The sequence below is a fragment of the Corvus brachyrhynchos genome, unplaced genomic scaffold (genome assembly GCF_000691975.1).
Source record: "Corvus brachyrhynchos isolate BGI_N302 unplaced genomic scaffold, ASM69197v1 scaffold114, whole genome shotgun sequence".
Classification (NCBI taxonomy): Eukaryota; Metazoa; Chordata; class Aves; order Passeriformes; family Corvidae; genus Corvus; species Corvus brachyrhynchos.
Window position 1 is genome coordinate 7,281,999 of NW_008238337.1, and position 11,778 is coordinate 7,293,776.

The 11,778-nt window shown below is 42.4% G+C and overlaps 1 protein-coding gene across 1 annotated transcript in view; it reads right to left on the reverse strand.

Moving 5' to 3' along the window:
* Window positions 1-11,778, reverse strand: part of ZDHHC8 (zinc finger DHHC-type containing 8) — a 111,077-nt gene that overhangs the window by 14,722 nt on the left and 84,577 nt on the right. The window contains exons 2-5 of the mRNA XM_017734945.1: window positions 8,718-8,839; window positions 5,189-5,346; window positions 1,868-2,040; window positions 584-686 (exon numbers count right to left, since the gene is read on the reverse strand). Coding sequence (XP_017590434.1) covers window positions 584-686; window positions 1,868-2,040; window positions 5,189-5,346; window positions 8,718-8,839 — 556 coding nt within the window. The remainder of the gene's footprint in view (window positions 1-583; window positions 687-1,867; window positions 2,041-5,188; window positions 5,347-8,717; window positions 8,840-11,778) is intronic.

An 11,778-nucleotide genomic window follows, 5' to 3' on the forward strand; every position in this document is an offset into this window, starting at 1 on the left:
AGGTGTCATGTTGGCACTTGGTTTGGAGAAGCAAAGCAAGTTGGGTCCAACAGCACTGTGTATGTGTGTGTGTGTGTGTGTGTGTGTGTGTTCATATGCATGAGAACAAGAGAGAGACACAGAGTGAGACAAAGAGCTAACTCAGACCCTATTATGGGCAGTGTGGGCTTGCTGGAGGAGTTCAAAATACCAGGAGAGAGGGCAAATGATTTAATCTTTTCCTTTCTTTCTTTCACTCAATCTCATGGATTGTTCAGTCTGACTCATAAAGTTTGAACTTCTGGGGTTGATGGTACTCGCCACATAAAACCTATTTCAAGGCCATGAGTAGATTTTAAATAATAAATAAGCCTGGGGTGATGCTCTGTGGCTAAAAAAGGGAAATCTTTGCCTGCAGTGCATTAAAAAAAAATATATCTGAAAATAAAAAAATAGGCAATCTTCCTAGATCTCCCCAAAAGCTCCAGTAAGAGCGTTACTGATAAGATTTGGACCATCTTTTGCTTTACCCAAGCTGACTTGCTGGCTTTCCTTCCCAACTCAACACCTCAGCCACAGACATGGAGAAAGGATTGCTTCTTACCTGTTCATTCGTTGTGCGCCCTCGGGCCACTAGAACAATATGGAAGCCAGTGAGACCAATGACTGGAATAAAGAATAACCCAGCCACACACATGACAGCCATTCTGTATCCAAGAGTTAAAGAAACTGGGATGAGTGAAGGGAAAAAGAGTCTATGAAAGACAAGAGAGAGGAAAAGGAGAAAAAAAAATAGGGAGAGTGTCACAGTGTCGTAGAACGGTTTGGGTTGGAAGGGACCTTAAAGATCACCCCCCTGTTCCAATGCCCCTGTTGTGGACAGGACACCTTTCACTAGACCAGGTTGCTCCAAGCCCTGTCCAGCCTGGCCTTGGACACTTCCAGGGATGGGGCAGCCACAGTTTCTCTGGACAACCTGTGCCAGTGCCTCATAGTGAAGAATTTCGTGCTAATATCTCATCTAAACCTGCCTTCTTTCAGTTGGAAGCGGTTCCCCTTGTCCTTTCACTCCAGACCCTTGTCCAAAGTCCCTCTCCAGGTCTTTTGGAGCCCCTTTAGGCATTGGAAGGGGCTCTAAGGTCTCCCTAGAACCTTCTCATCTCCAGGCTGAACAACACCAACTCTCCCAGCCTGGCTCCAGAGCAGAGGGGCTTGAGCTCTCTGGGCATCTCTGTGGCCTCCTCTGGACTTGCTCCAGCAGCTCCACATCCTTCTGATGTTGGTGCAGCACTCCAGGTGGGGTCTCATGAGTGCAGAGTAGCGTGTCCCTCACCTTTAGCAAGGTCTAACTAAATTTCATCTCAAAGTCCATCTGCTCCTAGTCTGGGTCCTCCTCCCTGAGATGGTTAAAAAGTAATGCGAACTCAGTGACTCTGGCTCTACCTACCTTGTAAGAATGTTCTGCACTAATCTATCAAGAGCAGTGACACCCCTCAGAGCCAGTGGTTCGTGTGTTACACCAGCATGCAGGAGGCTGCTTCCAGAGCAAACTCTGCTCCAAAATACAGCAATAGAGTTTTGAATACAGAAAACAGCAGCTGAGAGCTACACCTGGTTCTAAGTAAAATTCAGGGAGGCAGCTCATCCTTCTGCTGGGTTGTCACGACAAAGACTGAGAAAGACAAAGGGTCAGCTATAGTTTCTGGAGCAATCCATGTTCACACAGGTACGACGGGAACAGAGGAAAACCTGCACTGAGCATTTACAGGAGGAGAACAGTGGGGGATCAGGAGAGGCTCCACCATCTCCTGCAGGAAAAATATTCAGATTCATTCTTTCACATTTTCCTCAGTCACCTTGAGTCTTGAAAGACCAAAAGGAAGGATACGTAATGGTAGTATGAGCTGCTCCCAGCTTTTCCATATGGTTTAGTACGAAGATGAGCCCAAAGGTGAACACTCCAACCATGTGCGTACTTAAGGACAGCAAGAAGAGAAAAAAATAGCGGTAGTTCCTCCGTCCTATGCAATTGTTGACCCATGGGCAGTGATGGTCAAAATCCTTGTAAAAAAAGGGAGAGATAGGGAAAAATATCCAAACAGTGAAAGAAAATACATTGCCTTAGAGATGAACCCGAACCACTGTCATGTAAAATTACATCAGACTAGTTCTGCAGCTTTACAAAATGCTTGACTGTCTTTATAAGGCTCTTTTTAGAACCAAGTTGTTTCTCTGTCCATGGATGGAGAGGTACTTGAGTGTTTATAGCATTTGAAGAGAGAATATATTAAAAATAAAGGACAGGCTATTTATCTGCTAGCAGCAGAAGCCCTAATTTTTTTCATCCTTAGCACGAGTCAATTACAATGAAGTTATTATAACCTAAAATGGTTTGAAGATGCAATACTGCTGCAGAATTTCCTGTCCCACATTTCAGTACTTATACATCACTGAATGAATCCACTTTGAACAATGGACATCACAAAAGTACCTTTTTACCAAGCAGGTCCACAAAGAAAAGCAACAGCTGGATCAGACACAGGCAAAGTTCTGCACAGGTTCGTTAATAGTTATGAATCCAAACCTAACTATTTTTCTCAGTCAGAAGTCCAAAGTACCTCACAAAGTCAGATCCCTTTTAACAGGAGATTTAATAATGAGGGCAAGCCACAGACACCCTCTGAGTGCCTTTACACAGTTTTGTAAGCATGTAAATCCACTGTCTCCAGTGGGATTATTCTTGACGTGAAGACAAGATCAGATGCAAGAAATAAACCCTTCTCACCTCTGTGTTCTTCAGAACAGATATTGCACTTTCATTGCATCGACAAATGAACTGTTTATTCTTTGCTTTGTGCCAATGCTATTTTTAAGCACTGCTCAATGATGACACAGGGGGTTTTATATTTCTAAGTTTTGCACAACACATTTACCAAAAATTTACAAAATACAAAAAAATGGATTAGAGCTTTCTCAAAGCACATTAGAAAATGAGAGGGGCAACTTAATCTTAAGATCATTTCAGGCTATATCTGAAATGCTGACATAACATCTGTCTGTTATGCAAATATGGCTGTATGCAACCCAAAATACCTATGGATTATGAAACCATGTAAGTACTCACTGCAAACATTTCAATTAAGAAAACAAAAATCTGACTACTTTTGTCACAGATTCATTTTTGGGTCCCTCTGGTAACAGCATGCTTTAAGTTTTAATTGGTTTTATTTCTGTAAATGTTGTCTGCTTTTGTTTTTTATTCACTTTTACCAAATTGTTCAGAAGTTTTATATTTGGGAAAATAATTTTTATTGTACATTCTAGACTGAAAGTGAAAACATGTGAACTACAACCCTGAGTGGATCCTACATGGAAAGCCGGCAGAGTCACTCCTGTTACTGTCTCAAAGCTCTTCTAGGATAGACAGGTGAGTGGGAAACAAGCATCACAAGAATCAATAAAACATGTTTTAGGCCATGATTTATCGATTCAGAAGTCATTAATGATTTTTGCCTACATTCCTCCACAGCAGTAATAACTTAATTACAAGCAGAGCTCCTTACTTGGGCACCAGAATAGTAGGGAACATTCAACTGACCTGACTATCAATAGAACTTGTGGAGAGCTAGCCAGTGTCACCTTGCCTTCTGCTATTTTATGCAGGTTCCTTTTGGATTCTCTCCCATTTTCACTTCTGCTGCAGAACTGACTCCCATGGAGGCCTTACATCAGCATGAAACTTCAAGTGTTTATACCAGTGAGTTTTGAGCAATCTTTTTCTAAGAAAACTTCATTTGTTGAAAACAAATTTTTATGCTGAGCCACCGGGTAAGGTGGAAGAAAGAAATTCCATGGGACAACTGAGAATTTACCATCATCTAAACAATCCTCAGGATCTAGAATTAGTGCAAACATTTATGTTTTAGAACTAGGAATGTTTGATTCAGGTTTTCTACAAAAAATCCAGCTCTATCCAACAATTCACAGCAGTCTAAACAAATTGTGCGTCACAACTTATGAACAGCTATGGCTATTCCCCTCTACCCAGGGACCTTGGCAGCTCCTCACTCTCAGGCTTCTAAAATCCCACATCCTTCTAAAGCCTTCCAAAACAGGACAGCCTTGTCCTATTTATCGATGGTTACTAGGCACAGCGCTGCTTCCAGGTAATTGTAACTTAGATATATATTGCCCTGAAGGAGAAAATGACTGACACAAGATAAATACAGGCAGCCTTTCTCTCACTTGTAACTGTGCTGCTTTCTTTGGGACTATTCCCTTGCTTATGGCAAAGAGGATTAGGACAAAGGTAGTGCATACAGCATTCCAGCTGACTACGGTATTTTTTCCTCTTCTGATTAGTAATTCCTTTCATTTTAATGGCACAGCTGAAAATATTTTAGACATATTGAAGATTTCATCTTTTGAAAAAAAATTAGACCTTGCAGCAGAAATGATCCTTTAGAAGTAGAATTATTAGCTCAGCAATAAAAAGCATCCTCTGGCAATACACTACTGTGAATACAGTGCTCTGTACCTACATGTTTGGGAGATGCTTATAGCCCAGAAGCACATCTTACTGTTTAGGGATTATTTTTTAAAAATCCTGTGTGACTCACCAAGACCCTAAGGGTATCAAGAATCATGAAAATCCCCTAATTCAGAGCAATCAACATTAGAAACATGAATGATCTCATGCACTGAGCTGAGGTGTTGAAAGAAACATGGGCGCCTTCCATTGACTGGAGAATCACTTACTGAATTCTGAGTTTGGTTTTCCTGAACTCACACACCATTCTGGCTTCTCTTCTTGTCCACTAATGTAGGCATCAGTTTGCTCCAAATTTAATGATGAGCCTTAAGCTCACACATGACAAGTTAAAATGGTTCACCCTGCATTTCTTGCTCTCCTGAACTCTGCATCCACTCTCCCATTCACCCCTTTTTAACATTCAGAAGACACAGCCAGCATTATAAATTTTTATTCTAATTATCACTGCCAACAAGGCAGACATCGAGCATTACTCCATCTGTGACACACATAACTGAGGGCTGTTCAAATGGTACCACTCAGCAGAGTCCAACAAGGCTACAGCTGTGAACTTCCAAGAACTGGAATACTGGGGCAACCCCACTGCCTGTTTCCAATAGCAGGTGCAAGCCCAGCCCCGAGGCAGAGCCAGAGTGACCTGACCCACAGCAGTGTTACCTCCACGCAGTTGTCACAGACGCTGCAGTGGGAGCAGCGGGGCGGGCGGTAGAAGTGGCAGGTGGCGCACCACTTCATCCGTACTTGGATTCCTTTGATCTCCACGTTCTTGTACAGCGGCGCGCGGAAGTCGTCGTCTTTATCCTCATCCTCGTCTGCTGCTCAATGCAAAACTGGAAGTTAGTGGAGATAGCAGAGGACAAAGAGAACAGAGCTAATCCTGTCAGCACCTCGGACACAGGGGCACTGCACAGTCCCCTTACTGGGGACAACACAGAGGGCAGATGGTTTATCACCTCTGCCCTGTTTAAGAAAAGAGTCCATTTAAAAATAAATGCACAAAATAAAAACCAGTCTATAACAGACAAAGATATATTGGGAAGAAAAAAATATTATTCTAGATTCCCATGGTCTTTGTTTGTTTCCTCCTGACAGAAAATCTAAGAAGTTCACATCTATTTAACACCTGGTTAAACATTATAGCGCAGCTGGCATTGGTTGACTGGCTCCAAATTAGGTGGAATTTGATAATGTTGTCCCAGTGGAGCATCAATTACTGTCATGCAGTTCTATATTAAATCTTCTCTAGATGTGTTATCATGATCCAATTTCCATTGACTTCAGAGGGAAATTCTCCCTTCACTTAGATGAGCTTGGGATCTGGCTCAGCTACAGTATTTATCTTGCAAGAGTATTCTCTGGATTAACGTTTGTGTGTGGAAGCAGAGTGCTGTACTGGCACCATTCCCTATAATTTTCCTTCATAACTAGTCAGTGGGACTCTTAGAGAGAGTCAGACTCTAAATCCCTTAGGCACTTCTGTAAATACAGTCTGTAGGTTCTCCAATACCATTACAAACCTGCCCATGCTGTGTTACACATGTGGGCAGATGAAAACAAGACACCAGAACAGTCAAACCATTTAAGCTCTTATAAAAAATCTGATTATGCTGACAAAAAGTATGTACATTATATATATACCTACATGCATTTAAACGTGTTGCTTTTGCAGAATTCAAATACAGAGTTGATATAAAACAGATTCACATCAAAAATGCTGAAAGCTAGTTTGTAGTTGGTATAATTAGCCAGCAACAAACATTGCCAGTCTCAGCCTAGTCTGTAAATCAGATTTTTCAAGGCAGCCCCAGTTTCAGTTACTTAATACTTCCTTTCCTACTCACTCATTCTGGTGTATTATCAGAAATTCACTCACACAGAGCCAGTCCTGATTCATACCAGAAACACTCAGAGAGCCAACAAATTTTTAAAAATATTCAAAAATGAGTAATGGATCTGGGAGTTTGATTAAGATCCTCTTCAACAAGCTGGGTTTCTGCAGCCCAAGTTCTATCATTTCCCCCACAGGCCAAGTTCTATCTGCCAGAGAACCTGTAAGCTCATATGATATAGCTGGAAATGTGCTTACTTCCAGTTTCCAGTGACCTGAGCAGAAGAATACATTGGCAGAGGAATGTATCTTACTACACAGATTCTCATACTGTGATCCACTGACACAGAGTAGCCAACCTCATATTTTTCTAACAAATTTTTGGAGGCTTCCTTACAGGAATTGTGTGATTTCATTAGAGTCTCAGCTTTTGTATTGCTTATTTGTTGTTTTGATTTTGAAGTAAATTCCTAACTATCAGAAATGTGCTAAGAAGCTTGAAAACCAAGAAGACTAAACCTAATTTCAACAGCAGAAAGCAAATGGAGTGATTGTGTATTCATTTTAAGTCCCTCCTACAATTCCTGAACTCCTTGCACTGGCAGCCCTGCAGGTGGCGTGGGGTGGTGATATGCTTTTTTTCACATGCACACTTGTGATCTGAAATAACATCTGCTCCTCCTTCCTCCCAGCACTGGTATTTATAGTCTTTTCCATCTTTTCCCTTATCAGTTTGCTTCCTTCACACATCTAAACTCCTGCTCCATTACTTTCTCCCAGGACGAATTCCATGCCTTTTCTCGTCCTTTCCCCACTCCTCTTGCTCCCAGCATCTTCCTGACAAAGCATAGGCACAGCACAGAGATGCAAGGCCAAGGCCACAAATGAAGTGAGAGACAGAAGAGTGGTGAACTTTAGGAACTCCTCCTTCCTCTTCCTGCTTTGCTCCTGGACTCCCTTGTGTAAAGGGAGATGGGACGGGAGGGAAGATGATGAGAAAGTTTCTATTTGATCTCCCTGTGTGTTTCTTCCTTAAATGCAAAGTCCAAAATGAAGAACTTTGTTTGCAAAAGGAAGTTAGAGGAGCCCAAAGGCAGGTATGAACTGACAATACACACAGCACTGATCACTCCTGGGGCCTGGTGATGTCCAGCCCTCTGAGGGAACTGCCCTGTACAAACACACTGGATTCTCAGACTGAGAATGTTTAATGTTTAATTAACCACTGCTATCTCTGCTGAGATAAAGAAACTAACAAGTCCAGGAAACTCCTTAAAACTCCACCTGCATGAGTTCTTCCGAAAGTCACTATTATTTGTAGCTTTAAGCACCTTTACACTTTATCAGTTATCTTACACAAGTGACCGAATCTTGCCTCTGCCTCAGTTTGCCTTTACACACAATTATTTCCTTAACTGGAGTGCTGCAACACTTAATCAGGGGTTCAGAAGCTTCGGCTAAGAGGAATGGCAGAGAGAGCCTCATCATTAGACCCTGCTGCCTGAAGAAACCTGGCCTTGCTACTGAGCAAAGCCAGCAGGACTGGTACCTTGTTCTTGTCAGGTAGCAATTCAAAATAGATACTGAATTTGGTAAATAGAGGTGAAGAAGCACACCTTGCAGACAGCACAGATCCATTGGTTTAGACAGACTGCCTAGAGCAGTCTCTGCTGCAAACTGCATGTGAATAATTATTGGAAGACAGATAAAATGAGGTGATAATTCTCTCATTAGGATGTGTTAAAAGAGATAGCTGCACTGTGGTTCCCATTACAAAAGCTGAGTGATCTCTATCCTATTTAATCAGCTGTGAATCAGTACTAATTTAAGCAGGAATATCTTTCTAAATGTATACATTTTTAGACACTCTAAGGCAAGCCTCAATCATTATCTGTTCTAGCGTTCAATGCTTCTGCATTTTTTTTTTTTTTTGTATTCTGGAAGGACTGCTTTTATGAAACTGTTTCAGAAAGTTTAGCCTCTCCCCTCTGCCATGCTCTGCTACCTATTGGGAAGACAGTGACTTAAATCCAATGTGCCAGCATGACACAGGGGATAGCAACCAAAATCACATCACCCAGGAGAGCTGTTCAAGGAGAACCATTCTACACAACCCTGTGCCCTCGAGTGCCAGTCTGAGCAAGTGCAAGGACAACTGACACCCAGGAGCTCAGAAGGGAGCAGGAGGATACCCAGCATTTCACTGCCATCCCACTTCTACTGACAGTCGAGTATAGTAAATAAATAAATACAGTCTACAAGATTACTCAGCACCTTGTGTGTTTGGATACCTGGCACCTCCTTTGGCTTGGATTTTCAATGCCTCCCCAACCCCTGCAACAGTCCCATTTCTGTTACCTCGTGGGAAAACTCCAGGGTCCATGAAAGTTGCCATGCTGAAGTTTGCCAGTACAAACAAGAAAACGAGTCCATTGTACACTGGGATGGCTGGGGAGATGGCTTTTGTCAACCAGGGGCACCTGTGGAGAAGAAAAGTTATGGGTAAGGGCTCTTTCAGCTGTAACACGTAGTTTCTTTCCACTCACCACCATCACACAGAGAAGTACTCTGGGTCCCCCCCCAGCCATGCAGCAAGGCTGAATTTGCAATGTAACAGAAATTTCCACAGAGCCCGTTTCAGTGATCACTGCAACACCCTCTGTAAAACTGCTTTGTTCCAGAGCACAGAAAGCACCGATTGTTCACAGGGCTCACAGGGCTTTGCCACCCTATTGCCTTATCTGCAACCTGGCGTTTTACTACTCTGTGTGAAAGCTTCACCCCATTGTTGCATTTCTGTTACCTTCTCTACAGCCTTGTTGCAGTTGGGGTTACTTTCAATTTTCACTGGTGTAAAGCAGAATAGGATTCAAACCATTGATCCCCAAAGCAGGCGCAAAGAGAATCACACTTGCTTCTCACTAAGCTTCCATGGTTTTCAACACTCAGAACCAGCACTACAAAACCTATCCTTGGGGGAAAGTTTTGTCAGACCAAGCATGGGCTTTGCAGGTGTCAGCAGAACATGAAAATGCAGTATCAAAAAGAAAGTGGATGGCATATGCCATGTGAACGATGTTCAGAACCACCAGAAAGATTCGTTGCTTACCCAGTGAGATAAGAAGATAAAGGGTAAAGGAGTAGGAGACTTTGGAAAGAGGATGGGGAAATGCCTGTTAATTAGAGGAAAATTGTTTAAACTGCAAAGAACACTTCCCACCAGCAGAGAAGGGCAGGATGAGGCAGCAAAGAGCCTGCTTTACACGCAGCTTCACCAAATAAAAAGCAGTGTGCATTCGCTCAGCCATTCGCAACCTCTGAACACCACACCAAATGTACTTCTCCTCTCTGCAGGAGGAGGTTTGGTGTTACAGGGGCACTGAGGAGAAAAATCAGATCAATCTCATGACACTTGCAAATATAAATAAGGAACAATGTGGGTCAAAGTATGTAATTGAAAAAAAGACCCCTCACTGAGTTGCTCCTTAGATTTCCACATGTCTTGACAGCCAAGGACTCTTCCAAGGCTGCCGAACAGGCAGGCATTCAGCAATGCCTGCTGCCATTAGCATAAATCATACACTGGCTCATGTATTCTGGTATTTTGCCTGCATTACATCTACAGCTGGATCTGATTGTCTGCCAACCTGAAGGAGAAAACAACAGCAAGCAGCCTTCTTCCATGAATTTGCACCAACAGGCTGTTTTGAACAGCTGAGAATGGTGCTACTGACCTTGAAGGGACACTGTCAAACGTGCTCTTATGGCCACTGTTGGAAGGGCACCACATTTTCTTCTCCCATTTCTTTGTGGGCAGGCAAAAAGAGATTGTTTTGCACTCCCCCACCTCTTCACAGCTGGGCTTTTAACACTGCACTGCTGCAAACTGCTTTTAAAAGGACCTTTCCTTGTGTGTGCTTCACTTAGCCTAGCCTGGATTGAGGAAAAGATGAAAAAGTCCTACCCAGGACTGAATGAACTCTAAAGCATTGAGCAAGACACATCTGTGGCCAGGGCCAAACCTCCAGGCTGACTAAAGGAGAAGTTAAATCAGCCAAAGACAGCTTGACTCCATGAGGTACCCTAAGAACCTTATTCTTCACAAAAGGAGGCATTTCAACAAGTAGCAAGGTCATACTGACTTGCTGCCTTGCTCAGTTTGCCTCAGAGCAGCTGCTGACGACTAAAAACCAAAGCAAGGCACAAACTTCTCACTTGCCAGGAAAGGTGCTGCAGTGACCTTGCAAAGCAGGCTGCAGGCCTGTCACTAACAACAGTTTCTGCCACATCCTTTGGAGGAGAGCAAAATAAATCCTGAAGTAAGCAGTTATAAAATCAATTCTACTCAGGGAAGAGTTCTTCCCTCTAAATTATAGTAAAATTAGATTCAGTAATGTGCATGACTGACTTAATTTCTTCCCATGAAGAAACTGCCTACACAGAAAAAGATTCTGAAGTTACCCATTGCTTGTCAAGCATGGAGGAGAGATGTCCTTGGCAGTAAAGTCACGTAGGCTGGCAAATCAAGGGACAGGAAACCCTTTCTTACAGATAACTAGTTACTCTGAACAAGATTATAATGAGAGAGATTGTCTCAGATGATTAATGTAAGCATTTTTTAAGATTCTCATTTGTGATTTACTTTGTCATGTTCCAAACAAATATATCAAAATATTAGGAAGAATTTTAGCCATAAGATAAACTGCACAGCTCATTTAATGGGTAAACAGTGTATCTGAAAAGCCTTCACGGAAGTTGAAATAAAGGATAGAGTGAGTCACTGTACATACTAGCCACAAGGTCAGTTCACAATCCTTCCATTTCTTCTTCCCAGAATTGTTATGCAGCATCACAGATTACATAAAATTAGATGGGACAAAAGGGGCCTCATTTGTAAACTAGACTGGCCAATAAAAACAGATGTGGAGATCAAGTCCTGGTTCATAACAGTAAAAAGGTCTGAAAAAGAAAATTAAATTTCCAATAGGATTCACCAAAGTGATGCAGCCTCCCTGTCCCCTTCCACTAATGCACACATAATTTTTGGCAAAATAACAGAAATTCTAATCTGGGCCTAGCAGGTTGTTTTATTACTAATCCATCATGCAAAAGCCTGGCTTCTGCCCCTCTGCCTCAAGGAGAAAGCTGCAGAAATGTTGAAGCAGGACCTGTAGTGAGTTTCTTTTTACTTTGTGCATATCATCTCTCCAGGAGATCTGGTTCCAGCAACAATTATGCCTATTATTGGGGCAAATCTAGCTGAACTTTTCCTTTGCTTTTTCCTAGCAGGAGTTGTTGTGAATCCAGACAAACAGCACATAGGATTTTAAAGCTTTCCTTGGCTGGTGAATCCAAAATTTCAAGAGGCTACAGTTTTGTGTCTTCAGCTCATCTCACAGTGGAATTATATAGCAGGAAT